This window comes from Convolutriloba macropyga, chromosome 15 (genome assembly GCF_964194025.1).
Source record: "Convolutriloba macropyga chromosome 15, txConMacr16.3, whole genome shotgun sequence".
Taxonomy (NCBI): domain Eukaryota; kingdom Metazoa; phylum Xenacoelomorpha; order Acoela; family Convolutidae; genus Convolutriloba; species Convolutriloba macropyga.
Window position 1 is genome coordinate 16,593,308 of NC_134482.1, and position 27,754 is coordinate 16,621,061.

The following is a 27,754-nucleotide window of genomic DNA, read 5'->3' on the forward strand; positions in this document are numbered from 1 at the left end:
TCTGGAGAGTGGTCTGAAGTTGGTCTGGGCCAAGTTCGCACAACAGGTCGAGTGCAGAGTTCGCACATCAGTCTGTGCAATAGTTATTTTGGTTTGGGATGACCTGATCAGAGATTACTTTGGTCTAAAACCGTCTGATTGGAGATCGCTTCCGGCTTTCACCTCTACCGGGATTATACAATGTTGAAATATGTTGAGCAATTTGAAACCTTTTGTTTTTTTTTATTTCTTGAAGCCATTCAGCATCAATGTAATTCCACATACCGTTTTTTAGTTATCTGCTTCAACAGAAAGGAAAGAAATACTAAACTCAAATTTTAGAAAAAAATACATGAAAAAAGTTCTTAGCTTACTAAATTTTTATCTCCAGTTTTTTTCCGTTTCTGAGAATTTTTACTTTCTCCATTTTTTTTGTCAAGAAAGCAAAAACAGATATTCAGCGTTTCCAGCAACTCTCTTCTTCGGCATGTTTTTTAAGTTTTTCATTTAATCTTGAACGATTTGTTTACCCAAATCAAAATAAAATATCAAAAATTTCTTCAAAAACTTTCATAAACTGGAACAGGTTTTTTCTGTTCTAATAAAATTTAAACATCAATCGAATTTGATTTCAATCATAAGCAGATCCGTACCACTCGACTTTTTTACTGCATTGTTGAAAAAAAATAAGATGACTTTGAATGACTGCGTTGATATTTGAGCAAAACAACTAGTCTCAACCAAACCTTTCGAATTGCAAGAACCGGAAAGTTCAGGAAAAAGAAATATGACAGGAGAACCAGAAAAAAGCGAGACGTTGAAAGCTGAGCTGCCGACTGAAGCGATTTCTATTGCCGAAGATGAGACTTGTATATATCTCATGCCAAAAAGACAAAGAGCAGCTAATAAAAAACAGTGTTCTGCAAAAAAAATCCAGTAAAAGTCCGATGAAAAAAAGGGATTGAGACATGAGATCAGTCTACTAAGTATGAAATCTACCGCCGTTAAAGCCAGCTCCATCGCTGCTGATTATACCTGCCAAATGTTTAATTAGGAAAATTGATCTTTTCAATTCTTTTTTAATTACCCGTGTTGAGGAATTCTTGGTTTTAATTATTTCTCGTTTTTAATTATTTTCATTAGACAAAAACGATCAAAGCCCTTACATGGTAATCATCGTTTTTTTGTTCGTTTTTTCGTCGTTATTTTTATGTAGGAAATGATTGTTTTTTTTTTAAAAAAAACGACAAAATACGTGATCCGTATTTTGTCTTTCAATGACTCTTTTTTTTATTAGGTGTAGCATTTTTCGTTTTCTGCCTAATATGTTTCATCCGCTTTTTTAGTTTGAATTTGTTTTCTTGAAGTTTTGATTTGACTCCGAGCAAGTGATTTTTGCTGTAAACTTTGCGTTAAATGTATCAAAATGTTTCCCATTGCAATTGCCAGATATTGATGCTTTTAGAAGAAACAGATTGTGAAGCTAATGATTTATCGAATGGCGTGATATACCTAATGTCTCTGGTTTAAGATTTTGCTCTGTACTTTGTTTCCTTTTTTGCAGGCCAGACCTCGGAATCTTTAAAAAAATTTAATTCCTGATTTTTACTTTTAATGCCAAACCATTCGATTGAAATTATTTTGTGTATCATAAAGAGCATACTCATTCAATCTGCAAATTGCAGGTTTATACCACAATTTTTAAAAATCTAACCAATCTACATTCTGCATCGCTTTGATTTATACATTGTCATTGCACAAACTACCATTTTTCTCAACAGTTGAATCTATTCAGCTCCAAATAGACGCAGTGAAATATAACATATAATTCAAATCCTAGCATTGCAATTTTGTTTTTAAAAATTACAATCAAGACCAAACAATTTTTTCAAAGACGCAAAAAAATTTTGCATGAAAGTAGATTGAGCACAACAAGTTACGTAGTTGTGTGCTGTGATCTAACTAACAACAACGTCTCAAGCCATAAATTAGACAGATATAGACACTGTAATGGGCAGGAGCTGACACACTACTTAATTACGAGTTAGAACAAATTTAAGCTGATTCTATGTTGTCAATACATTAGAATCCAATCGTTCTTGAGCAAGTGTAAGCTTGTTCCCAGGGTGACAAAGCATCTCATGTTGAAGCGGAGGTAAAAAATAGAGCTGAAAAAATTAGAGTGTGTACCACCTGAAAGTCAAACTTAGCATAAGCTGATGTTTTCTGTTCAATACAGAGGAAAAATCACCGCAAGTCTGCAGTTATATGTAAGGGAATTGACTTTAAAATCTTGGCCAAACCAACCAATTTGTCACAACTAGAGTTTCAGGGCGTCAAAAGAATGTTTTTCTCTCAGGGGACCATCTTGTGGAATGTTGGGGTACTGTGCTCAATTGTGAATAGGACGCATATCGCACATTTGAAATTCTATTGATTTTGATGCTAACTATATCAGTGAGTTTTTCGGTGAACAGTCATCTGGTGCCAATTTCTGCAGGATTTTCTGTTCGTGTGTTATGTCTCTGTTGATCCACAGAAAAATTTTCCAGTATTTCTGTTGCCCTGTTGACATCAAACACTTGTTGTTTCTTGTGGTCTGCCTGCAACCACTGTAACACCGTAGATGAATCTGTCCAATGATAGATTTTTGTCAATTTTCACATCATGTTCTCTCAATATCTGACTTCTGAGACAAACTCCGTAGACTGCGGCTCGAAGTTCTAATTTCGGAATCGTCCAGTGGCTGATAGGTTCTTGAAAGCATTTTGGCAGCAATTAATTTTTCTACCGCACGGAAAAACACAGAATTTTTTCTATAACACGGAATTTTTCTATCGCATAGAGTTTCAACGTCGCTTTCTCTGGCAAATATGCCACAATTCACATTGCTTCTTCTGACGTGTCTGTGAAAATGAGGAGTTTCAAGTTTGCACATCCGTTTTCGAAATAATGTCGGTTTATCGACATCGTCCTTACTTACCAATCACTGAGCAGTTTTAAGTGTTTTGCTGATAATTCTTTGTCCCATGCTTCACTCATTGCTGCCAAACTGCTTTTAAGTCTAAACTGCATCCTCATTGCGAAGGATGGAAATACCCAAGTGGGTCGAACACTGCAGAGACAAAGGATATGACAAATTTCTGAGTTTTTTTCCTAAAATCTTCCTGCTCAGTTCCATGACAGACTATGATACTGTGCCTGTCTATGTTCCAGCTCAGTTCAAGGATGGAGGATGATTGTTCGGTTTCAAAAGTTTCCACAATTTTCGATGATCTTTCTGCTTCTTGGATCTGAGAATTGACTTCTTCGTCACTCGTTATTCATTTCGTCACATTGAATCCGCCGTTGCTGAGGAGGTTTTGAATTTTTTGGTGGTGTCCAGTTGCTTCTTGATGTGCTCTGACCGAATTGAGGAAGTCGTCCATGTAAAAGATCGACTGGACAGCTTTGACAAGATTTTCGTCGTCTTTCGTTTTCTCTTTCGCCACTTAATTTGCACAAGTTGGTAAGCTCTTCGCCCTAAAAACGTCTCGTATATACTCGCAGACTTCTATCTTTTGCTCTAGATTTACTCGCCAGAGAAATTGTCAGCAATTTATCGGCTCTCATCGCTTGAGGACAACAACTTGAAGAAACATGGCTTCTATGTCGGCTGAAAGCGCTATTTGTTGTTCTCGGAAGCGAAAAATAAATGCGATCAGACCCTGCAGCAGGTCTGGTCCTGATAAAAGTTTTGCATTCAGGGCCACATGTTGATGCTTCGCTGCTGCGTTATATACTCCTCTGACTTTCTCACTTTAAAGCGGGTTGATGACCGCAGGGTTTGGTAAATACCATTGAAGCTTGTGTCTGGTATCCTGTTATCGTTCATTTCAACTGGTTCAACTTTGCGGACATAACAAGCTTTGACGTCAATGGTTTCCTGATAATGCTTCGTAACGTATCAGCGTCGTTTAGTGGACTTGATTTGTCGCATAGCAGAGTTGAAGTTATATTGTAACTTCACTTCATCTTCTCACCACTTAAGTCAAATTTCAAACATTTCACGGGTGAACTGAGTTGTCTGCTCCAATATTTTGATTGCCCTCTATTCATCTTTCTATTGACCGTTGACATCACAGTCTTAGGCGTAGGATTCAATGTACCAATACTTACACAACTGGACTGCTAAATTGTTCTCTGATACATGGGTTACTGTAGTGGCAAGAGCTTGCTTGACTGGTATAGAACCCCTTAAGGTGCACCCTATCTTTGATAGTAACGCCCACGGTGCAGTTTTTTTGTCTGACCTCTTGCATTCTAATGAGTAGAAGTCTTTTCCAATTTTTATTTGAACTTTGTTTAGGCTTTATCTCTGATTCGGCAAATTATTCAAGTGTGGGTAGCGACCTTTCAACCCATGCAGATTTACAATTCGATCACTTCTGATCTGTTGTCAATGGTCGAAACTTTTCGTATGTTGGAACCACTATCGGTAAAATTTCCGTCATGACATTTTATGATCCGTGGAAACTTGCTACGGATAAGGACCCTTTTCGGCCCTGCAAGTGCAGTGTGGGTACGATTGACTTATCCACAAAAAAAATTGAGGATCCTGTATCACTCAATGCCAGTACGCTCAGGCTGTGGATTTCAGGGCGTGCTGTCAATCTTTGAACGGACTTTCTGAATTCCATTGTTTTGTAGAATCATCAGCGTTGGATGCAAAAGTACTTGTTTTTGGTTATTCACGGCTGCGAATCTTGGAGTTTGTCTGTGCTAGTAAATGTTCATGTATGAAAACTGTTGATTCTATCCAATCTTCGAATAGAATCAATTTGCTGTCAGTAACCACTGCTCCTTAAACTTTGGGGAAAGTTTTTTTGGTTGCTGAGAACTCAGAAATTACTCCAATTCCAGATCATGCCAGAATCCAATTCGAGTCCAAACGTTAACTGTGTTTGTGTCTACGTTTGCAAAACTAACAATTCCACTGGAGTCGCCATTTCTAACTGGAGGGTAACTATATCTTCTTAAAATGAGATTTCATTATGACCTTAGGTCTGCCAAAAATTTTGCAGTGAATTTCCCAGGCTTGTTAATGTGCCTGTGAACTGAAACACAATGCAGAAGTTGCCGCTTCCGATTTACGGGTTAGGCTAATTTATATACAGTTCATCTCTTTAGTATCGATTAGCCGCTTTAGATGCCTAACGACATCACAGAGTTCTGCCCATTCGGGCCACTCAATGTGGTCTCCAGATAACTCTGTTAACTTGAGTTTTGGTAATCCTTTTGGATCACCAGTCGGTTGGTAAATTACTCGTTTATTATTTTGGCTCATAGCTGTTTGGCTTTGCCTCTCTTACAAGAGTTGTCTTTTGGACCTTGACTTCTCTCTCTTTTCAGGAACGCTGACATGCCTTGCTGTTGGAACGCCGTCTTGGCCGAAACCGTTTGTTGTTCTGTCAACCTAATTAATTAGGGAATTCCGACTTTTTGAGAATACTGAAATCTTGCAGTTCGTTGAGAAAAGTCCTGCATCCGGCTGGAACAATTTGATAGTTTTAGGCTAGACACTGAAAAGTTTTTCATTTCTGTCGTGTGTGACAATACTCAGAGGTCGAGCACAACATAAGGGATCGTTTTCGCCCTGGGGCCAGAGTGTTGAGCCAATTAATATGCTCAACCTGCCGTTCTTTCTAGCTTGAGTCTCGATCCAACACTTTCCAAGTCTGCTTGTGAACTATATGCTGTTGAACTTCCTTTTGTCAGTTCGATTTCCAGTTGCCTTTGCTCTTCGTCGTCTTCAGCTTTCTTTCTTTCATTTTCAAGTAATCGCTCATGTTGTCGCAGACGTTGTTCGTCTTTTCGTTGTTGCAACATTAGGCGTAATCTCTGTTCTTGTTGTCGTTTTTGTTGTTGTTGTTGTTGTTGTTGCTGCTGTGAACGTAATTTTTCTTGTCGACGACGGATTTCTATTTCCTCACGCTACTACTCTAACTCCAACTGCCGCTTTCGCAACCGTTGCTCTGCTTTTTTAACTTTTAGGTTTGCGAGCACCATTTTGTCAAATTGTCATGTTCTCAATCAACGCAAGATTGCTATAGTGGCTTTTTTCTGCTGCGATGTGTAGCATAATGCTTGGAAAAGGTCTCAACTTTCTCTTCAAACTTTTCTATCGCTCTTTTTCCTGTATCGATTACAGTGTCGTTTGGAGGGGTCTTTATAACCAGGGGATAAAGAGGACTCTAAGGATTTTTGGTTTCCACAATCCTTTTTGTGCCCGTACTGCTTGATCAGGTCTCGATAGAAACTCCTAAAATCAATGAGTGGCACAAACCCGTTGATGCAAATTGCTTGCTTCATAATTCGAATGCCTTCTCTGGAAAATTCATCTAAATTTCCTAATAGCTCTTCCAATTCATTACACAATGTCTGCTTTCTTCTTTCAATTTCTGCATTCAAGTTCTTTTCCAAATTTGACATTTGTTTCGGAACTGAAACACCAACTTCCTCTATGTTAAAAGCTAGCAAAGTGTTCTTACGAAAAACGGCGACTTCTATGAGGAGCTTTTTAATGTCTCGGGGGAATTGTGTTTTGTTAACTACACATCGGAATTCATTACCCTTTCCTTCTTATATACGCTTAGTGTCACTGTCGAAATTTTCAAAAAACTTTGGTTTTAATAGTAACCGCCGCTGCTTTTTGTCATCTTTTAAACTGTCGTACTTTTCGAAGGTGCATTGATAGGCACTTTCCTCTGTCATATTTTTTGATTTTTTCAGTCAAGTAGCCTTTTAGCTCGCTGAGGTGTCTGGAGAATAACTTGGGTAGGTCAACTTGCCCTTTTTCTAAAGTCTTGAGATGACTTGACATCTTGTATTCATTCGTTTTCCAATGTCTATGGGGGCTCCTACCAGCCATCTTAAGGATTTCGTGCTTTTCCGCCAAATTGAACTGAAGATTCGTTGTTGTTCGTGTTGTTGTTCGCGTTGGCGGATCAATTGTTGCAGCTGCTCAAGAATCTCAGCGGAGGCGGTGTACCACAGCTGGGTACTAGTCCGATTGCTAAGTTCTCGTCCAGAAAGAGAGATTAACTTCAAAATCGCAAGATCTCAAGTTCTAGCAAGATTAAGCAAAATACACTAAATTTGTTGAGGAATCAATTTTAAGTCCAATCTGAGAACCAACTGCTCTTATTACCAGTTTCTAATCGTTCTATATACAACATGGTTCCATTCTCCAAACATTTGGGTTAATGTAAATAATCAAACCAACATCATCTATAGCATCTTTGCTACACGTTTGTGATTGGTTAATTGAGTAAAGTGGTTTAGGTCATGGTTTATGTAGGTTATTGTTTAGGACATTGTAATTATCAAATTACTGCATTATTTTTTGTTGACATAAGCACGGATGATTTTTTCCGTAGCTCTAAATGCCTCAAAAATAGGGTATTTGATTTGGCCTTCAATGGTCACCAAAATCATCATAGAAAAAACAATTTAAGAAATTTAACAATAAATGACAAAAAATCAAAAAATGCCAACTTTGCACCTTATAAGTGCTAGTAGCCACTTTTGTTGTTTCGATGCCAAAACGTTTGTTGGGTCCATAAATAGTTTAAGAGTCACCCTAACCGTGTGTTATAACCTCGGGTTCCAAACATTTTTCCCTTTCTCAAAATGGGGGGTTGTGTAAAAACTTTTGGTCGAAACTAGTAAAAATTTTTCAGTTTTGACCAATTTGACAAAATTTTTTCTGACAATTTGACAATTATTCAAAAAGTATTTTTTTGCGATCTGATGACTTTTTTAGCTGATTTGAATCGGCATCAACAACAATTAGTTTTAATTGAAGTTCATCTGGTCACATGTCATATGAAGCGGATGTGACCCCATGTGCTAACTTTTTGGATAGGAACTGCTGCTGACTCGTCCATCAACAATTTTTTTCATCGGTTTTTGAATATATGTAAAACTACACTTGTTTCTCGCAGGTAACGTAGTATTGAGTTCCACTTCAACGATACATGATTAAAGAATGATTTAGATGCAGAAACAGATCGAATGTTCCCTACAAAGTCATTTGGTAAGTGCGCTTGTTAATCCTACAGCTAGCCGTAGGTGATTTAATCTGATATTGAAAAGATCTTTTCATATTCTTAATATTTTGGAAGTGGCAGGTTGAAATTTTCATCTCAGTCTGCTGTCTCATATCGAATATTTTTTCTAATTAGATTTATCGAAAAAATACACACTTCAAATCTCAGTTCCTCCGTTTCTCCAAACAAAGAAAGCACCAAACTTGAACTGATTTGAAAGAGACATGAAGCAGAGTACTCTTTATGTCTAATGACCAATGCGTGGAAAATCAAGAGTTAAAGTGTGGTGAAAACTCTATGTTTTACAGTTTCAATAGTTTTGATACCAACAGCCATTTTTTTGATAAATTTTTACTTGTGTTTGAAAGCAAAGGTGACTGTCTATGTTAACACCTAATTATTTATATTGATATGATTTTTTCACTATTGTTGTTTCAACAACTACAGTCTCATAATAATTGATCATGTTATCTTTTTTGCGCGCTCACTTCAAAAACTTTGTTTTTTGGTAATCAAGTTTGACATATTTTTGCAAAAGCAAATTTGCAAACGTTTATTGTTTTGCTGCGAAGAGTTTAAAACAATATCGGAGTTTTTTCGGCAACAAAAAAAACAATCATGCGCATACTGCAAAAGCTTACCAGTTTTACTTACTTGCTCTGGGAGTTCATTTATATATAATTTGAAAAGAAGTGGTCCTAAAACTGTCCCCTGTGAAACACCTTACGTCAGCTGACTCCATTTTGACAAAACTCCATAAACCAAAACTTATTGTGTTTGATCCATAAGAAAATATTTTATTAACCACTAATGCAAAAGTTGAAAAGTTTGAAGATTGTAATTTTCTACAAAAAAATTTGGCGTGATAGTGAGTCAAAAGCTTTAGATAAATTGAGCAAAACATTGTAAACAATATTAACATCATCAATTGCATGTTGGATTGGTTCAAGGAAAAATGGAATAGCATCTTAGGCTACTACCACATACCAAATCCAAATTGAAGCGGTAATGTTAATTTCCAACTCTAAATATAACTTGTCAATTGCTTATGCAAGAAAGTACTAAAATGTTAGAAAACGAAGCAGTAATCGAGATTGGACGATAGTTTACAGGGTTCATAATTTCAGCTTTTTAAATATATTGGTATTATGACAGCTCGTTTTAGCATCGTTGGAAAAACACAGTCAGCAAGGCATTGATTAATAATGAACGTCAGGTGAAGGCTAAAATTTGATGATCATCAATCAGAGCCCATGCGAGTACTTTACAAAGACGAGTGGGCTTGTTGGGATTTAGAGCTCTGATTATATCAAGTAGTTTTTTCCCTGATATTGGCTGAAAATCAATTGACGAGTTACCAACATCGTCAAATGGTGTTTCTTCATTTTTCGTACCAAAATACCGCTCCAGTTTTTGAGAATACAAAATTAGAAAAATATGCAGTATTTTGTCGTCAACATTCACATCACCGAGGGCATTTTTTACTGCAGTAATATTTACAGCTTGGTTATTTGTCCCCAAACTTGATAAAACCCCAGCGATACTTAACAGTACTAAGGGCGAGAAAACAGTTCCAGAACTTCTCTTGTTTTCATTTCAATATATTGGACAGTCTGTTTTGAATCTTACTGTATAGTGTCCAATTTTTTGGCGGTGAATTCAAACAAAAAGTTTTCATTCGCTTTTTGACGTTCACGTTAATAACTATTGCGTTCCTCGTCAAGCCACGTCTTCTGTAACAGTTTTTGAGTTCTTTTCTTTAAAAATACCTTCTTATGAGATGCATGCTTTTTACTGCACTTGATAGAAGATAAACAGAAATATTAAATTTGTCATTGACTTTTCAACACTCATATACTTTATATAAACCATGGCTTATTTGAAATTTATTTGCAAAACAAGTTTGTATCGGACTTTTTCCAATTGAATTTTTTTAATATGATTCTCTTTTGTTTGCCAACACTTACTCCGGTAAACAATACAGAACAAAGTGGTCCATTTTGAAATGATTCTGAACTACAAAGTTTCCATCTTCGGCAATGTCTTCGGTTAAAATATAATCAATGTCACTTTCCGTTGTCTTATATACGAGCGTAGGTAAATTTGGTTTAGCTATTGTGAAGCCGTAGGATAGAATCATTGAGTTCAGATTTTTTTTACGAAGACTAAGGTAATCTATGTTATGATTACACAATTGACTGGTAAGAATGGAATTGCAAGTTGAATTGTCCGTTTTTTTAATAATCGCTTACGGAACTCATTTTGATATAACTTGGGGGGGGGGGGTTGTATGTTATATTCAAAAGCATTTTCGACCCGCAGTTATTTGAAAAGTTGCATCAACACTCAACCCAAGCTGAGTTGCAGTTTGATTAATCAAACAGGTTGAAACCCTTGCAATCTTTTGCAGTGAGTTTCAGGGGCACAAAAAGCATTACAGCAACCCCTTTCTTTTTTGAGTTTATTGAACCTTTATCAAATCTAAATAGTTCATGAGTATTGAGAGCTACATTACACAAGGACGTTTTATCATCGGCTGTCAACAAACCTTCTGATACAACAACAATGGCGCTTTTCACTATCTTTAAGAAAAGATTTCAGTTGCTTACAATTTTTTGATAAATTTTCAAAGGTAATATGAGCAACGCGAAAATTTTGTTGTATTTCTCTGAAGACTCGAAAAAGATTTTTTTGTATTAAAATTCAGGGCACGGATATTGCTCGACGTCAACAGAGTGGTTCAGAAGTAGTTCAGCCTACAAGAGAAAACGTCAAAGCGCGAACTGATACGTAAAATATCACAATTGTTCAAAAAGCATTTATTTTACTTTCTCCCATGCATCAGAGACCAGCTCATTATCCCACTTTTGGAGTTTATACAGATTCTTGAACACAATCTTTTCCTTGTCCTCATAAAGACCATAATTTTTCTAATAAACCCTGAGATCTTTACCAACATTTTTCCTCTTCCTCAATTCACTAGTTATCTTGGCACGAATTGGGGTCAGGTCGTCGTTGTTTTTTAAATTCCTCTTTTTCTTCATCAACTGTTGTTTATTATCACGTCTGAAAAACTTGGAAGTTATCGCCTGCAGACCACTGAATCCACTTGGTAAACATCGACATGTACGAACATCATTTCATGTGTTTAGGGCATCGGCCTTCTCAGCTGCACTCACCACATTTGCAAATACATCCTCATCTGACTCCTCATCCACAACAAAGATACACAAATTTTTCCCTGCGCCCGTACTGCTCAATGCCATCAGCCTCTATGCCTGAAAATAGGTCCTCCACAGCAGATTAAAGCTTTTTTCCATTTCATGGACAAAACAGAAACAACATAAAAAGAGCCTTGTGAAGCAACTTTTACGATTGAGTGTCGGCAACAAGATGTTTGTCGAGATGATATAGGTAATCTCATCAACCCCTGGGCAAACACTGACAAGGTGAGTGCTATCCTTCTCTTTCTTGCCCGAAATGCTTGCAGAGTTGTTTTCATTGTAACACCTCTCGTCTGATGTTTTAATTTCATTTAACCTGAAGAGACTTTTTAAACAGCCGAAGCTATTTAATGAGTTTTTCCACAACAACTGGCTAATTATCGGTTTTTTTCATACTTTTTCATAATTTGTGGATGCTGGATTTTAGTTTTGATCACGCGTCGTATCATTTGTGAATATCTTTTAAATAATTGTATTTCTTTTTTGGTGCATTATATATTTTAATAATTTTCTGGTTTAAAGAACAATACCACGACACATCTTTCATTTTGGCGTAGAACCTGTATTCATTATTCTGGAATTTTGCAAGAAAACAGATCTGATGTTATTCTGTTGTTCAAATGATTTCCTCCAAGCGTTTGCCGGAGTTATCGGAAGTGATGCTCCTGTCATTGCTAGATCATCCACCTGAAAAAAACACCTGTCATTGAATTTAAATAAAACCTTTGTCACGACTAGATTCAAGAGTTTTCTTTCAAGGTCGTTCTTGACATCCATCGTTCGTGGCAACTAGAATACAGGCTTGCCAGAGCTATTTGAATCGCTTCATTAACTTGGACGTTCGTATATAGCTTCGCACTTCCAAAGAAACTGTTGTCATCAGTACCTCATTTTAACGATAAATAATTGCAAAAATTTGTTATTAACACAGTTTGTGGAATTAGAGAAGAAATGAAGAGTGAAAAGACCAGTGTCAATACTTTTGAATTCATTTTTCTTCAATTGTAGTCAGCTTGACGAGGAAGGGAAACTTCGAACACGTTTATTTTTACACAACAATCAACTGAGCAAGAAGAAAGACTTGGACAATGGGCAGTTTGGCACGATCTGATAAATAACACCAACTGAAGTCACAACTCAAACAAATACCAGCCCTGCAGTTTGCCGGAATTGATAACGTCCCTGAGAATGTTTCCATGCTATTGTTTTCTGTTGACGAATTGACACAGAAGATATTTTTCCGGAACTGCCGAAGTCTATTGCACTGTTGCTAAACTTAACGAAGCATCTATTTTCGACCAAATTGAATTTTTAAAACAATGCATTAACAATGATATATTTCCAAAGTTTTTGAGGTTTTGCGCTCCAAAAGTAAAGCTTTTTTGAACAAGCGCTGCACATTTTTCAATTAAAGCTCCTAAAACAAAAACTGATGAAGGAGACGTAATTATATCAAGAAAAAACTTGAAAGGAGTAGGAGTAATATTTGGGAGAAAGTGAGACCAGAATTGATGCCATCCGTTTTTAGCAGCATTAGATTCGAAACAAATGTAATGGAAAACTTGATAAACTGTTAGAGAGACATCATAGACCGATGCGGAATGGGTCAAAAATGTGCAGTAATGTTGTGACGATGGATGGCGTTAAACTTCCAAAGTTTGTACTTGACGTCCCACCGTTGTGGCCTAAGCACCCTGTGAGAGATAAAATTAATGAGGTGCACTTCCTCGCAGACATTGACAAACCTGTACGTGGATTACGCGGTAATAAAACGGAGATTGAGAAACTATGCAAAATTGAGGCGTGCGTGAAATTGTTTGCAAGAAATGTACGCGAAATCCCGATGGATAAAGAAGTAAAAAGTGCATTATTACCCAGTAACCAAGGACTTGCTGGCGGTCCTGTTTGACAAAGTCTGCAGCTTCTGTTTTACGAAGTCAACGTACAGAAAAAAACATAATGATGTGCTTGACTTGGATCAGTTTTAAAAAATGAATGGAGCAAAAGATGATACTGTGATCAAAAAATGAAAAAAGATAAATGACAGCTTGCAACAATTGATGATACGGGAGAAAATTAGTGACAACATTTATCAGGAAATCAGATAAACCATTTCACAACCGTCGACGTTTTATGGCTTAACACAGACACAAAAAGTTTCACCTCTCTTACCTGTTCTTTCGAGACCTGGTAACAGTTTTGAAAACTTTAACAGATTTCTGGTGCCGTTTCTCCAGAAACTATTGAGCGCAAACAATGAAGCCAACAGGTAAGATGCTAGAAAAGCCTTAGAGTCATCCTCTCTTGAGGATAAAGAGCTGATAGTGTCTCTTGAAGTAAAAAATTTCTCGACTGGAGAGGCTACAGAATTTCCCTAAGAGAACCCTCTTCAGTCAACATAGCTCCAGACGCGACGTGTGGATGAAACCGTTTAAGGCATTACTTCAAAAACCAGTGCTCAGTGAAAATATCTCTAAATATGATCCAAAATAGAATTGCAAAAACTGCGACTGGAGAGTGACTTTCCGATGAAAAGGAGGAGAATTTGAGTCATGCAAACACTGGTTTCATGCAAAATGCAAAAAGATAACAAATTAGGAATATACCATCATGCAGGAGGTTGTATGGAATTGTACGTATTGCAGTAATCAACAGACAGAAGGGCTGGTTTAGGGGTCGAAAATGTTCAAAAGTTATGTGGATGGAATCATCTGCACAGCTCGTGGTGACCGGGACAAATATTTAAATTTTGCACATTCATAAGAAAAATCAACAGTTTAAATTAGAGAAATGAACAGGGATGGGGATTTGGCTTTTGTTGATAGCAACGGTGATTTGAGCAGTAAAAATAAAGTCCTTTGTCATTGGTATCGAAAACCAACTGACACACGAATATTACTGAGTTTTTGCAGCTTTGCACGCACCGCTTCATCAAAGAAAAATATGATTCCATTGACGATTCACTGGACTTAACGCAACATCTAATTGATCAGCAGCTTGAAAAGAACAAAGCATGCTGGAACAATGGTTATTAGCCAGGTGAACGATCTTCAATAATAGTCGACCAGACTTTAGAAAAGTTAATAATTGGCAGTAGAGATCTAATGAAAACAGCACCAAAAGAGCATCAAAAAGGCAGGACTATTTCTCTTGATAAACCAAATGTTTTTCTACAAAACAGAGGCAACCTGAATCAAAACTTTGCCAGCAAATTGAAGAAACTATTCAACTTGCGAGTGTTTTTCATAACGCGACATTTAAGATAATGCCTCCCCATCCTAAAGTCATCTTTCTATAGAAACCTGAAATCCAATGTGGTATATAAGATGAAATGTAATGGATACGGATCCATCTGCGTCGAGCAGACAAGCGCGCATTTTACCACTAGTTTATCAGAACATCAAAAGAAGGGTTAACAGCGGGTCAACATCTTGTGGAATGTAGTGTCTCCACGAATGACATTGAAGGGAAAATTCTAGATGCCTGTCGCCCAGTAGAGAAAGTCATGACCATCGATGCTATATCCATCAGCAAGTTGAAGCCAGGATTAAACACACGCGATGAATATACGGAGCGGGAATTCAGTGTAAAACATTAGTTGAAATCACAATTCTGACTCGTGAATAAATATAGGGCCAGAATTGTTTTGTACATGACAAAACCAACTTTGCAAAAGCCCCGACAAAAGGGATACTCAGGGTTAGGGCAAGTTCTGAATTACCCTAGAAGATCAAAAACATGGTCAAAATCGAAAAATCGGGAATAGGAAAGTTTTAAAGAAATTGATGTCAGCTGCAAATATGAGTTTTAAATACGCTAAATAGTTCATAAAAGAACAAATTATCAATTAAACTTTTTAAGATAGGTCCTAAAATTGTCTAAATTGTGGTCTCAGACAAATGTAATATTCATTTTATATATTCATTTTATCCTTTAACAGTTTGTGGAACAGTTTAAACCTGAGGATGAACGTAAAGTTCGAAAACGTTTGTTTTAAATATTTGAATTAATTTTGGCAAATCAGTTTCTACATTGTAATTGGTCAGTTGTAATTAACAATTCCTTTCTCTTTGCGGAAAGAAATCATGTTTTATAGTGTGTATGAAGACCCAGGGTTCAAACTGACACTAAAAATGTTTGATAGTGCGTATGAAGTCCTAGTGATCATCGAAGCTATATATATACATATATATATATATATATATATATATATATATATATATATATATATCAGATCATCGAAGCTATATAATGATCGTCGAAGCTATATACATCAGCAAGCTGAAGCCGGCACTAAGATTGTGCTTCCCCACCCTGAAATCATCTTTCGATAGAGATCTCAAATCCAACGTGGTATATGAGATTAAATGTAATGGATGCGGATCCATCTATGTTGGGCAAACAAGCCGGCATGTTACCACAAGGATAACAGAACATCAAAAGTAGGATTCACAGGTGGGTCAACATCTGGTTGAATGTCGTAGCGCCACGAATGACATTGAATGGAAAATTCTGGACGCCTGTCGGACAGTAGAAAAACTAATGATCATCGAAGCTATATATAAATATATATATATATATATATATATATATATATATATATATATATATCAGCAAGCTGAAGCCGGCACTAAACACACGCGATAAATATAGGGGAGGGAACTCACGCTAAAATATTAGTTCAAATCATAATTTTGACTAGATGAGAATACATAGGGCAAAAAACATTTTGTGCATGACAAAACGAAATTTGCAAAACCTCCACAAGAGGGATACTTATTGTTACGGCAAATTCGGAATAACCCTAAAAATACAAGAACATGCCAAAATCGAAACATCCGGAATAGGAATGTTTTTAAAAAAATTGATAACAGATGTAAATATGAGTTGCAAATAGGCTAAATATTGTATATAGGGAAAAATTTTCTATTGATTTTGTAGAATAGTTCCTAGAATTGTTCTAATTGTCTCAGACAAATGTAAATACATATTCATTTTTATCTTTTAACAATTTCTAAAATAGTTTTAACGTGACGATGAACGTAAAGTTCGAAAACGTTTGTTTTAAATATTGGAAGTAATTTTAATTTGACAAATTGGTTTCCTTTACATTACTAAAAATGTTCATCGAGAAGAAATCAAAAACCCTGTTTTAAGTATCTAACAACGAAAAAGGTTTGATCCACCCGATAGTTGTAACAGTGAGCCCCCACATAGAAACTACAGCAGCGTATCTAATTTTACTGCAAAAATGCACTGTTTTAAACTAACAGCGATATACTAGGCTCTAGGAGCCGCATTGAATTAATACAATACTAATTAGGTGTCTAGCCTTCCCTCCCACACAACAACACTACAAGTTTTATCAACCTCAGTTACACGTTTATACTTAGGCAGCTTCTGAGACAGTTAATGGCGCTGCGTAGGTCGGAAGTACCTCACTGTTGTTTTGGTCATGCTTTGGTCTTACTGTCAGTTCTCAGTTACTGATGGCAGTAGTAAGGCTATAGTAGGTGTATAGTAGGCTTCAGAGAGGATCCGAGGGCCGTCACATGCGGCAGAGGAACATTTTAGATGAGCTCTGAGGACGAAGAACAAGGACCGTGCATTGGACTGAATGATTCAAGAGGCAGTTCAGTTTCGTCTACTATGAAAAATGACTACGATGAATTGATGAGATTTGTCAATATTGTTCCTAAAAAAATTTTGTCTCCAGATAGACAGTCCGAGCAGCGTACTACAAAGAAATGCAAAGCAACAGGTAATTGCTGCATTTAATTCTACTGAGAGGTATATTGATGACAGGTTCCTTTGTTTATTTGCAGCGCTGAATGGCAGTGAGAATGTCGATTTTAAAGGTAAATAATTGTACTTTAAAGCGTTTAACACAGGGATTCCGCACCCGATTACATCGCTGGAAATTTTCTTTTTTTCGGGGTAGATCAAATTACTGAAGTAGCAATGACGGTTCTGAGGTTTATGCAAAATAGATAAAAGCTCGCAAAATATCTTTCATAATGCACTGTACTATTCTTGCCTTTTAATTGCTCCCGAAACGTGGGTCTTTTTAATGCAAAATACTGGACCATTTCTGTTGTCCGTTTCTAGAAAATTCTTCGTGTTCAAGTGGCTTGTTCACGCTGACTTCTTGATGTTTGTTATTTCAATTGCTCTCAATTCGACATATATTTTGTTGATAAGTTAAAAGCGATTTTGGGTGACGGTGTTTGAAAATGGGTATAGAAAGTGCGTTTGGAAACCAAGTGAGGTCCGATATTTTTTTCGCCCCTAAAAAAATTTATAATCTACACCCTTTCTAAATTAAATTGCTACCCCCTATTGTTCGAGAGCAATTTTTCCGACGTTAGCCGGTTCATGTTTTAAATTGAAACTTTCGGTTATAGAAAATTGCTCAGTCGAAAACTGGCTAAATGACGCTGAAAGAATAGACAGAACGGATAAACAGAGTGATAACATTCATTTAGCTGGAGATGCGGTGTTAATGCAAGATCGGATTGGCATCTGTGATTCCAGAAATACCGAGGTAATTAACGGCAAAGCTAAGCGTGCAGATAGCTTCTCTTCAAATGGGCGTCGTACTGCGCAGTCACATCAGCATCTTCGGACAGCAAATGAAACGTCTGTGACATGCCTTGAACTTTCTCTAGACAAATGGTGCTTAGATCTGAAGAGTATGGTTATGGTAAGTACTAATGAATTCCTTTTCCGCAAATACTAATGAATTCCTTTTCTGCAGCAAATTCATTTGCTGTTTAATAAGTAGCTATTCAGTTAACTGTGCTCGACGAGTCGGATAAGAGCTGGATAGCCCTTGAGTTCTGGGATTTTAGAGATCCGATTTATGGTTCAGTGATAACGAGATTCAATACAACTGAAGCAACTCAGCCTAGATTAAAATAATTTTTTTTTCTGTTCTTAAGTTACTGTTTACTCAGCTGAGTTATAGGCCTGATTACCACTCAGCTGAGTTATAGGCCTGATTTTTATAAATAATAACCTCTAATCTGGGTGGGAGCCGTGGTGGCTCCCAAGCCGACTTAGTTGACGAAGTTAGCGAGAACGAATATATAAAACCCAATTATTACACTACGATTGAAGAACTTATCCGTAGTGATGATATTGTAGCTTCAGTTGATAAATTGAAGAAAGATTCTTGAGGTTCGACGGGTTGGGAAGATGTACTCTTCGAACACCTCCAAGCCTCGCCACCTTGAGGTCACTTTGAAGAATGAGTTTGATCGCAGAGTAGTTATGAGCTAGGCGTACAATCTCAAAGGTACGGGTCAGTTTATCAAAATCAAAACTTCTGTGGAAAGAAAGAGCTCTCGAGAAGAAGTTATTGACTGTTAGATACAAACTCGTTGAGTCTGGCTTGGAAAGAAAAGATACAGGTATCCGCAATCTGGAATTATGTTATTTGACTAAGGAGATCAAAATAATATCTGATATTTTTGCCCAACTCGAGCCTTACATATTCCTGCTGCCAATGGTAATTGATTATCTCTAACTGCTACCCTTAGTATTCTCTTTTTGAAGTGTCGTAATATATCTGCTATTGAAAAGCGCTTTAAGGTGGTGAATTTATGCATCAATAATCATGTTGATGTTGCTTTTCTGACCGAAACCTAGCTTGACGATTCTGTAGATGAGAGCATTTTATCCCCGTTCAACTGTTTTATTGTTTCTTCTCGAATGGACAGATCTAACGACATCGGTGGTGGTGTTGCTATTCATACTTCAGTTAATTTACGATTGAACATCTATCCATTGTCATCGACATCAGGATGTGATTTTTCTTCGGCCGTAGCGCTAATTATGCCTACGGGACATATTTATCTATTTGTTTTTTTATCTTCCACCTTTTGGCAGTGCATTTGCTGTACCGAATGAGTGTAGCTGATTCAATTGCGCTCTTCACTGATCAATTTGCATTTCTTGCCTGCAGATCAGACCATGAGCTTAATTCTTTATGTACTAGGTGATTTCAACGTGCCTGGTTTAGATTGGGAGACAGGTACCGGTACTAATTGTCGGGACTATAATTTGATGCCGCCGACTATACTTTGATGCCGCTAGTTTTATGAGCTACGTATGATAAGGGCAATCTGCTGGACAACATTTTATCAATTGCCTCTGCCTATCAGACTCATTGTAGTTCTACAAAATTGCGCGATTAGTGACCATCATCCTATTCTAGCACGTCTACGTGATTGAGACCATTTGCCCCTTTTCGTGAGAAGACATTTCTTAACGACTTTAACAGTTTATCTGCCTTTGTATCCAAATAGCAGTAATTCACGTCTTCTTGTTACCTTTCGGTAGATGATATAACTCAACTTTACAGCTTTTTGTTTGAGTAAATTCCGGTTCTTTTCAAGCATATAACCTTCAAGCGTTCATCTGTTCCTCATTTGTATTCTTCACATAGTGTTTCCTCTTAGCATTCAGGACACTGCTCATTGCCGATGTGTTAAGAACCCTACACCGAGTAATCTGCAGAAGTTGGAGGTCACTAGAGTCTCCCTGCAAAAGTCTATTGAACTTGATAGTTTGTTCTATTTTTGAGAGGCTACTATTTGAATTTATTCATCGAAATGTGAGACACCGTTTTTCATCCCCATTTTTTGGTTTCCAATCCAGAAAAGCCCGATCACCCAACTGATAGATTATAAAGACACTATTCAGAGAAAGTTAAAAAGTACTTGTCTTTATACCGTCTATCTGGATTACCAGAAAGCATTTGACAAAGTTCCTCATACTATTTTTATTCAAACTGGGGAAGTTTGGTTTGGTCAGAATCCTTGCTTGTTCTCAATGGAGTTCCGCAGTGTTCGGTTCTTGGTCCACTCTTATTCCTAATTTTCATTCACGGCTTTTTCTAATTCTTTTCGAACAAGGTCCAGCATTTCACCTAAAGCTACATAAGGCAGAAATTTTCTGGTAAACAATTTAATAAAAATTTAATTGTATCTCACTGTTGATGATTCAGAAAGCACCAATTGTTTTTCCCATTTTTTTTAGCGAAGCTACCACCTTTCACTGTTTTTTAAAAAAATTTTCCTGCTTCCCACCTTTTGGCGAGACTCAGCTGAAAATTTGTGAATCATCGTGCAGTTTTTCGGAAATATGTAAAATTGTATTCACTAATAGTTCCTCGTCACAGTTAATTTTGTCAAGTTCTGCATAATGATCAATTTTGTTATGTTGAAATACTGTGCAATGACGTGACCAACTTGCTTTATAATTCTACCTTCCCATTGGGTGAAATTGAAGTATGCTTTTGCTCCCCATTTATTGTGCAAGATAAACAAAAAATGTGTTAAGAATTCTCCGTATATGTTATTTTAGTCTCACAGCTTTAGCCAGTGTCTCTAGAAAAATAGAAAAGGGCTCTACACGAAGGGAGGCGAAATTAGCTCGATACGAAGGGACGCCAGCGCGTTGATCGCGCTCCGCTCAGGCACAGTATTGATCTAGGCAAACGCGAAGTTAATTTTTGTCTTGATGTATTTGATAATCAGAATTTTGTTTTTCATTTTTGATGATCTCGGGATATTTATGTATACGGCGATATTTATGAATCTGGCAAACTTTCAGCAGACGGATTGAACAATTTCGCATTAAAAAAATCATACAGCCGTAAACCAACACGGCTATTTGAATTGTTTTTATACCTAGTTAAGCATTACCGTCAGTTGTAGTATTAATATTAGAGAAGGATTCCCCTTGCAAAGTCTGGAGACAGGGGTCCACTTCGACATAATCACATACTTCATTGACTGAATTGGCAAAGAATTGCGTATTTCAGTGTGCGCGAGGTGTTTTTTTTTTCAATTTTTGAATCAGATTGCATGAGTTAGATTGCATGTTTCCCAACACGCACAAGATCATGGTAAGTCTGCGGGGTCTCAAATGTATGAGACCAATGTCTTGAAATTCTCTTGGTTAAATCAATATTCTATTGTTTGAACATAACAGATTTTAATCAGCACGCTTCTCCTTTTTTCCTTAGCGATATCGAGAGTATGTCCCGTATTCATCAATCAGATTATTCAAAATTATTTTGTGTGCTTACAATTGTTTTTTTCTGAAATTCTCAAGGAGCTGTTTAATAGCCGCGAAGTGATAGCTGAGGCCATTATTGACCTTGTCGTGTTTTTTATTTTGTCGTCAAGACTTTTATAACGACCATACGACGTCACAATCACTTCAAATCTGCTCTTTGTTCATTCTTTCATGCAATTTCAACTGAATTGCGTGCGTGACGTCATTTTTCACTCCTTGTGGAGCGGTTTTTTGTTCATTCTCGTGATTAAATTTTTTGGTCACACGTGAATTACCTCACTCTCAAAAATGACTTCCTAACTCTGAAATTGACTTATCTTTACTTTAGTTCACAGAGATAAGGTCAAGTGAGTGTATATCACTCTAATTGAAGGTTGTTTAAGAGCAGCTAATAGAAGCAGCAATAATTTATACAGATTTTTAGTCAAAACTTAGCATCTCAGCCCTTAAGAAAAGGATAAACTTTTTTTGGTCTGTCTTTTTTTCTTACTTTATTGAGACTCCAGATCTACGAAGCTATCGCGGCTATTTTTTGACAATCTGCCAGCTATGTTCTTTCAATAGAACTGTGTTGTGTTCTACACACACACACACACACACACACACACACACACATATATATATATATATATATATATATATATATATATATTCTACATATATTATTTGCACGCTCTTTATGTAATAACATATTTATGCCGACATCTCCACTTTTGTAAGACTATAGACATTCTGAGGAGAGACTTTACTATGTTGAGCAAGTATAGTCAGCGGGATCGAATAATTTTGGGACAATTCTTCTCGGAGCAATCACTTGAGCCTATCTTGGACCTCAGAACACACTGACTTTCTTTAACATCATCTACACCAGAAATTAGTTTTTTAGCGTTCTATACGTCTTTGAAATGAGGTAAGTTTTAGCGTTTACATCCGGCTCTAAAATTATCACTGGCAATTTTTTTTGTTTCTCGCAGGCCCTGTTATTGTGAATACAAAATTAATTGTTATGTGCTCGGATTGCTATGCTCTGTTATTGCGATCTGGCCCTGAAACTTGGCATTTTGCTCAGTTTTTCATTTTGTCATTCAAAAAGGTTTTAATTTCTCAATCGGCATCGCTGAAGAAGGTGTAACATTTTTTTTGTTTTCAGGATAACTTCTCAACATGGAGAATGTCAGTATTAGAACAACAGAAGGCAGAACACGAACAAGCTAAGCACAGGTCGTATAAAGAGTTTCTTCAATTGCCTAGCAGTCCAGCATCACCTTAAAATAAATAAATACTAGAAAAAAGCAATAATAATTGAAAAATTAATAAATTTATAGAAATTTGAAATAAATTTCCAACCTATGAAATTATATCGACGGCAATGGGGGGAGGGGGTAGTAAAGTAACTACTAAGTAGTAAAATTACTACTAAGTGGGGGACCCAATTATTGAGTATTTTATTGAGAATAGTCATCGAGAGCACGATATCGCTGTTTTTTGTGAGTAATTTTAGTTTTTTTTTAAAACTATTTCTAATTTTTTTTTTCCAGATTTCGAGTAGAAAATGACAAATACTTGGATGAGATCGACAATTTAAAAGAACAGTTGCTGTCTATGAGGACGGAGTTATCAGAGAAGGAAAAGACGATAGAAGGCTTACAAACAGTTGTAAATAAACAGTCTGAACTCATTTCGAAAAGCAAACTCATGTTTAAGTGGAAGAATGAAATGGAGAATGCACAGCGAGAGGTAAGCATTATTTGGTCGTGGAACTTTTCTTGCCCCTAAAAATAATTTGTTTTCATTGCAATTGTTTGATTGATATGGGTTTTTATTACTTAATAAGAGGATGGGCTAGCTATTTCAAGTAATGGATTCTATTATAAAGATGAACATGTCAATTATTGGAGGTTGTGTTCCTCTGAAGGGTAAAAGAATACGGACTCGTTTCTCAAAAATCGAATAACTTCACAAAATTTTGTTCTACTGAAAATTAAAAGGATTTACTGAAAAGAGGTTCTGGAAATTAGTTAACTGATATCATCAGTCTGGCACCGGTTCTAAAACAGCAATAAAATTGATATAATTTTTGTAAGCAATTGTTTCTATATATGACTCTACCGCTTGCATATTTCAGACAAGCTTTTAGAAAAAAATTAGTTATATGTGGCTCTCAAAATATCTAATTACATACGCAGCCTGATGCTCTACACAATTTCAATTTTGTTTTAATTTGCTCGAGTTTGTTTTAAAATAATACAAGTACTATTTTTTGTAGATATAAAAAGTGTAAAGTAACCGTGTTTCTACCAAAGCGTGGTTTAAACGAAAAATTGACAATTGACGAAAAGGATATAATATTGGAGTATTGCAGCTCCTTTGGTATTCGCGTACTACACCCGATTCTCGTTTTTGCAACTCATCGCTTGCAATCGTTTAATAAAAGCTATTCCATCCTATTGGGTGACAATATTTGACAATTTAAACCAAACATTTGCTGTCTCACCGCTCATTGGTCTATTTAGCAGTGGTCCATTTTTGCTGCATAATTTAAATTTTTGAAATTTGGAGTTCATCAATAAATGCAAACTCACAGAGTGGCCAATAACAGATTTTTGACTTTTTTAATAGCCCGCAGCTGATTAAGATATTATTTTTCCGGTGCTTCGGAGCAGTTATTTTAGAAGCTGTTGGGTTTCCAACTTTCAGAGTTTCTCTAAAGAGCAATTCTGAAGGCATATTTTATTCCGACATGTACTTTGATGCAAGTATATTGCGATTTTTTATCCGTAAACCACAGTAAATTTTGTTGCGATTACTAGAGATGAATAATTTACATTTCTGCTTTGCTAATTAGACTAAGAAGTCATCATTTTCCCCATGCTCTACAGAGTAAGAGTAGTCTAATCCTAGTCCATTTCTACCGCAGTGTTCCAAGTTCTTAGTAGTAATCATTGGGAGTAGTGGATAAAACAAGGGAATCAACCACCAGTAAAATTTGTCCCTTTCTCCTAACGCTAATCGCGCTTGTCGAATCGGGCCAAATTTTACTGTTTGTTGATTCCCTTGTTTTATCTACTACTATACATTCTCTCTATATTCACTTCTTTTATATTTTAAATCTATCATTTCTTGTCTCACTTGGTGCAAACCACTAGTGTCGAGTTAAGCTGGTAATTAATCGTTATCAGACGGATAGTTTGGGTTCTATCCCCACTGACTCCAGTGGACGTCCCCAGATACTAGTATAAAACTAGTGAGACCGTGTAACAAGCACGTAAACAAACTTGCGAAAAAACTTGAACAATAACTAAAGGACTTACAGCTCTAGGACTTTGTCTTTTATCTAATAAGCTTCTACTAAATCCTCTAGGTAATTCTACATCTGGATGTTGTTTCTTTACATGAGCCCGTATCCCATCATATCTCACAACAGAAGCACAATATGGACAATTTACTTTAGTTGAAGTACAACTTCTACATGTATACTTACTCTCATCAAAATCAGTTAGTGGTTTTACATAATTACATTTATTACAACTTCTAATTAAGACTTCTGGGTTAAAGTTAGTGTTAAGTTTAGGGTTTGGTTTAAGGTTAGGGTTAAGGTTAGGGTTAGGGTTAGGATCTGAGTTAGAGTTAGAGTCATAGATAGAACTAGAACCAGAACGAGAACTAAAGCTAGAGCTAGAACTAGAGCTAGAACTAGATTCATTTTTTAAAGAACAACCCCATGGAGAAAAATTATTAGCACAAATACCACTTAGTATTATATTACCACACATACATTTGTCAGTTTTATCTTTATGACATGATTCATAATGATATTTTAAAAGAGCAATGTTTCCATATTTATAGTTACACTCTAAACATTTTAAAAGCATTTATAATAGGGTAAACTTTAATATTTATTAATCTAATCATTTCGCGGGGTAATATGTAACCATTATTTCAATTAAATCTTTAGTATTATCTTTAGATGTGATACACTCTGCCAAGTATTTATTTCCTAACGTATTGAGTGTATTAGTTTTACATCTCTTATCTAAAATCAATTCAAGGTCTAATTCTTTTTTATCTCTAACAAAATTTATAATCTGTTCTCTAAATTCTTCATTTTTCCATATAATCTGGTTATAAACTTTCCTCCCTTTCTATTCAAAATTCCCATCTCTTCATTGACGAAGTCACAGCTACACTGATTTATATATTCTTTTTGTATTGTATTTTGTAGATTAGTGAACGAGCTTTGCTCGTGGTTCTCCAAGCTACTTCCTAGATTGGGCTTTGCCCATGTTTCACCATTGGTATAAGCTCTTGGCTTGCCACGGACTTCGTCCGTTGGATAACCACAGACGGAGTCTGTTCGCAGATCCTTATCCAACTCTTCTCCATATCCAACGTTAACTAATGTATTTACTCTACTCAACATTGTGCTTGCTCCCATTGCTACACTCCCAGCATTTCTTGATATTATATCAGGATAAATATAACTAAATATAATTAAACCTGAGCTTGTAATTCCACCAATAGTTGATAAACTTTTTATACCCTTTCCCATAATCATTTCTTTAGTTAAAACATCATTCTGAATTTTAATATTATTTAAAGTAAGAAGTTTATTAAAACAAAACTGATAATTATCATAATTAATAGTATTCTGTTGCATTTATCATGAGTGGTTTCATACATGCTATAAGTTTATTTATGTCTTCTCTTTCTGATTCATCCTTTAAACTAAGAGCTTTTGAATCAAGGAAACCAACTCTTGAATCATATATCATTGTTCTATTACTATTAATAATATTAAAAGTATTTTCCTTCTTATTTTATTTAATTATACCATAACGAAGTTCATCTGACATTCCATCTGTACGATTATAATGGTTACTATTTAACTCACTAATTATTTTACTAAAGTCATGTTCACATTTATATATCTCATTAAAGTTTTTAAATACATCAGGTCCATTATAAGTTGTTAAATAAATAATATCACAACTCATTCTTGCTGTATTAATTATTTGAGCTGGTTTACGACACATTACAATCATTTGAATATTATAATGTCTACCTTCAGTAAAATAATAAGCTATATCCTTATTTAACCTATCACCCATATCATCAAGTACTATTACACAATTTTGAAATTTTATTTCGCATATTATTTTTTGTGATCATATTTATATCACATTTACTAAACCCAGTATAAAACTTATTAGACTCGGGATCTGTCCAGTCTCTGTCATCTTTACGCACTATAACTATATTTTTAGCTTGGTTTTGGTCCCGGTTTTGGTCTTGGTCTAAGTCTAAATATAACTTTAAGTATTGTCTAATAAAATATGTTTTCCCTGTACCAGTTCCACCATAAACAATAGTATGTAATGGTGACTTTTCATATTCAAATCTAACTAGACTCCTATTCATAAATCCACCAAAGCTTTCTTCTTGTTTTGTATATTTACTTGGTATTGAATCATATATAACAAATTTCAATTATAATAATAAGAAAAAAAAGTATACCACCTTTATCCATTTTTAAATATAAAATATAGACTTGATTTAGACTTAGACTTAGACTTATTAAATTTATTATATAAAAATGCTTATCCTAACTTTTGAGGAATTCAATAATAAATTTAATATTGATAATAATGCTATGAGCGATATCAGAATAAAAGATATAGGAAAAGATAAAAGTCTAACACCAATTGAAATAGTAAAGAGAGATGAGACTCCAGATAGTATCCGTGAACCTAACTTCAACATTATTGTGAATCTACATCCAACTGATGGTACACATTGGGTTTTAGTTATAAGAAGAGAAGGTGGTCCTGTGTATTACTTTGATAGTTTTGGTGTAGAAACCCCACCATTATTTTTAGAAGAATATGCTGATCTAGGCTCTAATGAGAGAATACAACAATATGATGAATCTTATTGTGGGGCTTATTGTTTATATATGATATATCTTATTGATAGAGGATTTAGAATTAAAAGTGCTTTGAATATTCTAGTTAATCAATGTAAATATCCAGGAATATATAATCAGTGTTTTTGTTTAGGTTGTAATGTTAATGATAAATATAATGTTAATGATAATGATCTACGAAGTAGCTTTGCTAATAATGTTAATGACAATGTTAATGTTAATGATAATGTTAATGTTAAGGATAATGATGATGTTAATAATGATTATGATCTACGAAGTAGCTTTACTAATAATGATAATGATAATGTTAATGATCTACGAAGTAGCTTTGCTAATAATGATAATGATAATGTTAATGATAATGTTATATATCAATTTGTTGAAAAACATGGCGAAGCATCCGTGGAACCGGTTCCCGGATGGACGAAGTCCTATGGCGAAGCATGGACGAA

At 35.8% G+C, this 27,754-nt stretch overlaps 2 protein-coding genes across 7 annotated transcripts in view; one reads left to right on the forward strand and one right to left on the reverse strand.

Moving 5' to 3' along the window:
- LOC142354480 (histone deacetylase 1-like) overlaps positions 1-27,754 on the reverse strand; it is a 204,995-nt gene that overhangs the window by 106,465 nt on the left and 70,776 nt on the right. The window lies entirely within an intron of this gene.
- Positions 16,297-27,754, forward strand: part of LOC142354483 (centrosomal protein POC5-like) — a 42,110-nt gene continuing 30,652 nt past the window's right edge. For 2 of the 6 annotated variants that reach the window (XM_075406795.1, XM_075406796.1), the window contains exons 1-5: positions 16,301-17,054; positions 17,119-17,151; positions 17,698-17,996; positions 22,530-22,600; positions 22,918-23,116. In XM_075406795.1, the coding sequence (XP_075262910.1) occupies positions 16,868-17,054; positions 17,119-17,151; positions 17,698-17,996; positions 22,530-22,600; positions 22,918-23,116 (789 nt within the window). In that variant the 5' untranslated portion in view covers positions 16,301-16,867. Of the gene's footprint in view, positions 17,055-17,118; positions 17,152-17,697; positions 17,997-22,529; positions 22,601-22,917; positions 23,117-27,754 lie in introns of all 6 variants that reach the window. The other 4 variants (XM_075406798.1, XM_075406794.1, XM_075406797.1 and 1 more) reach the window with 4 other exon arrangements.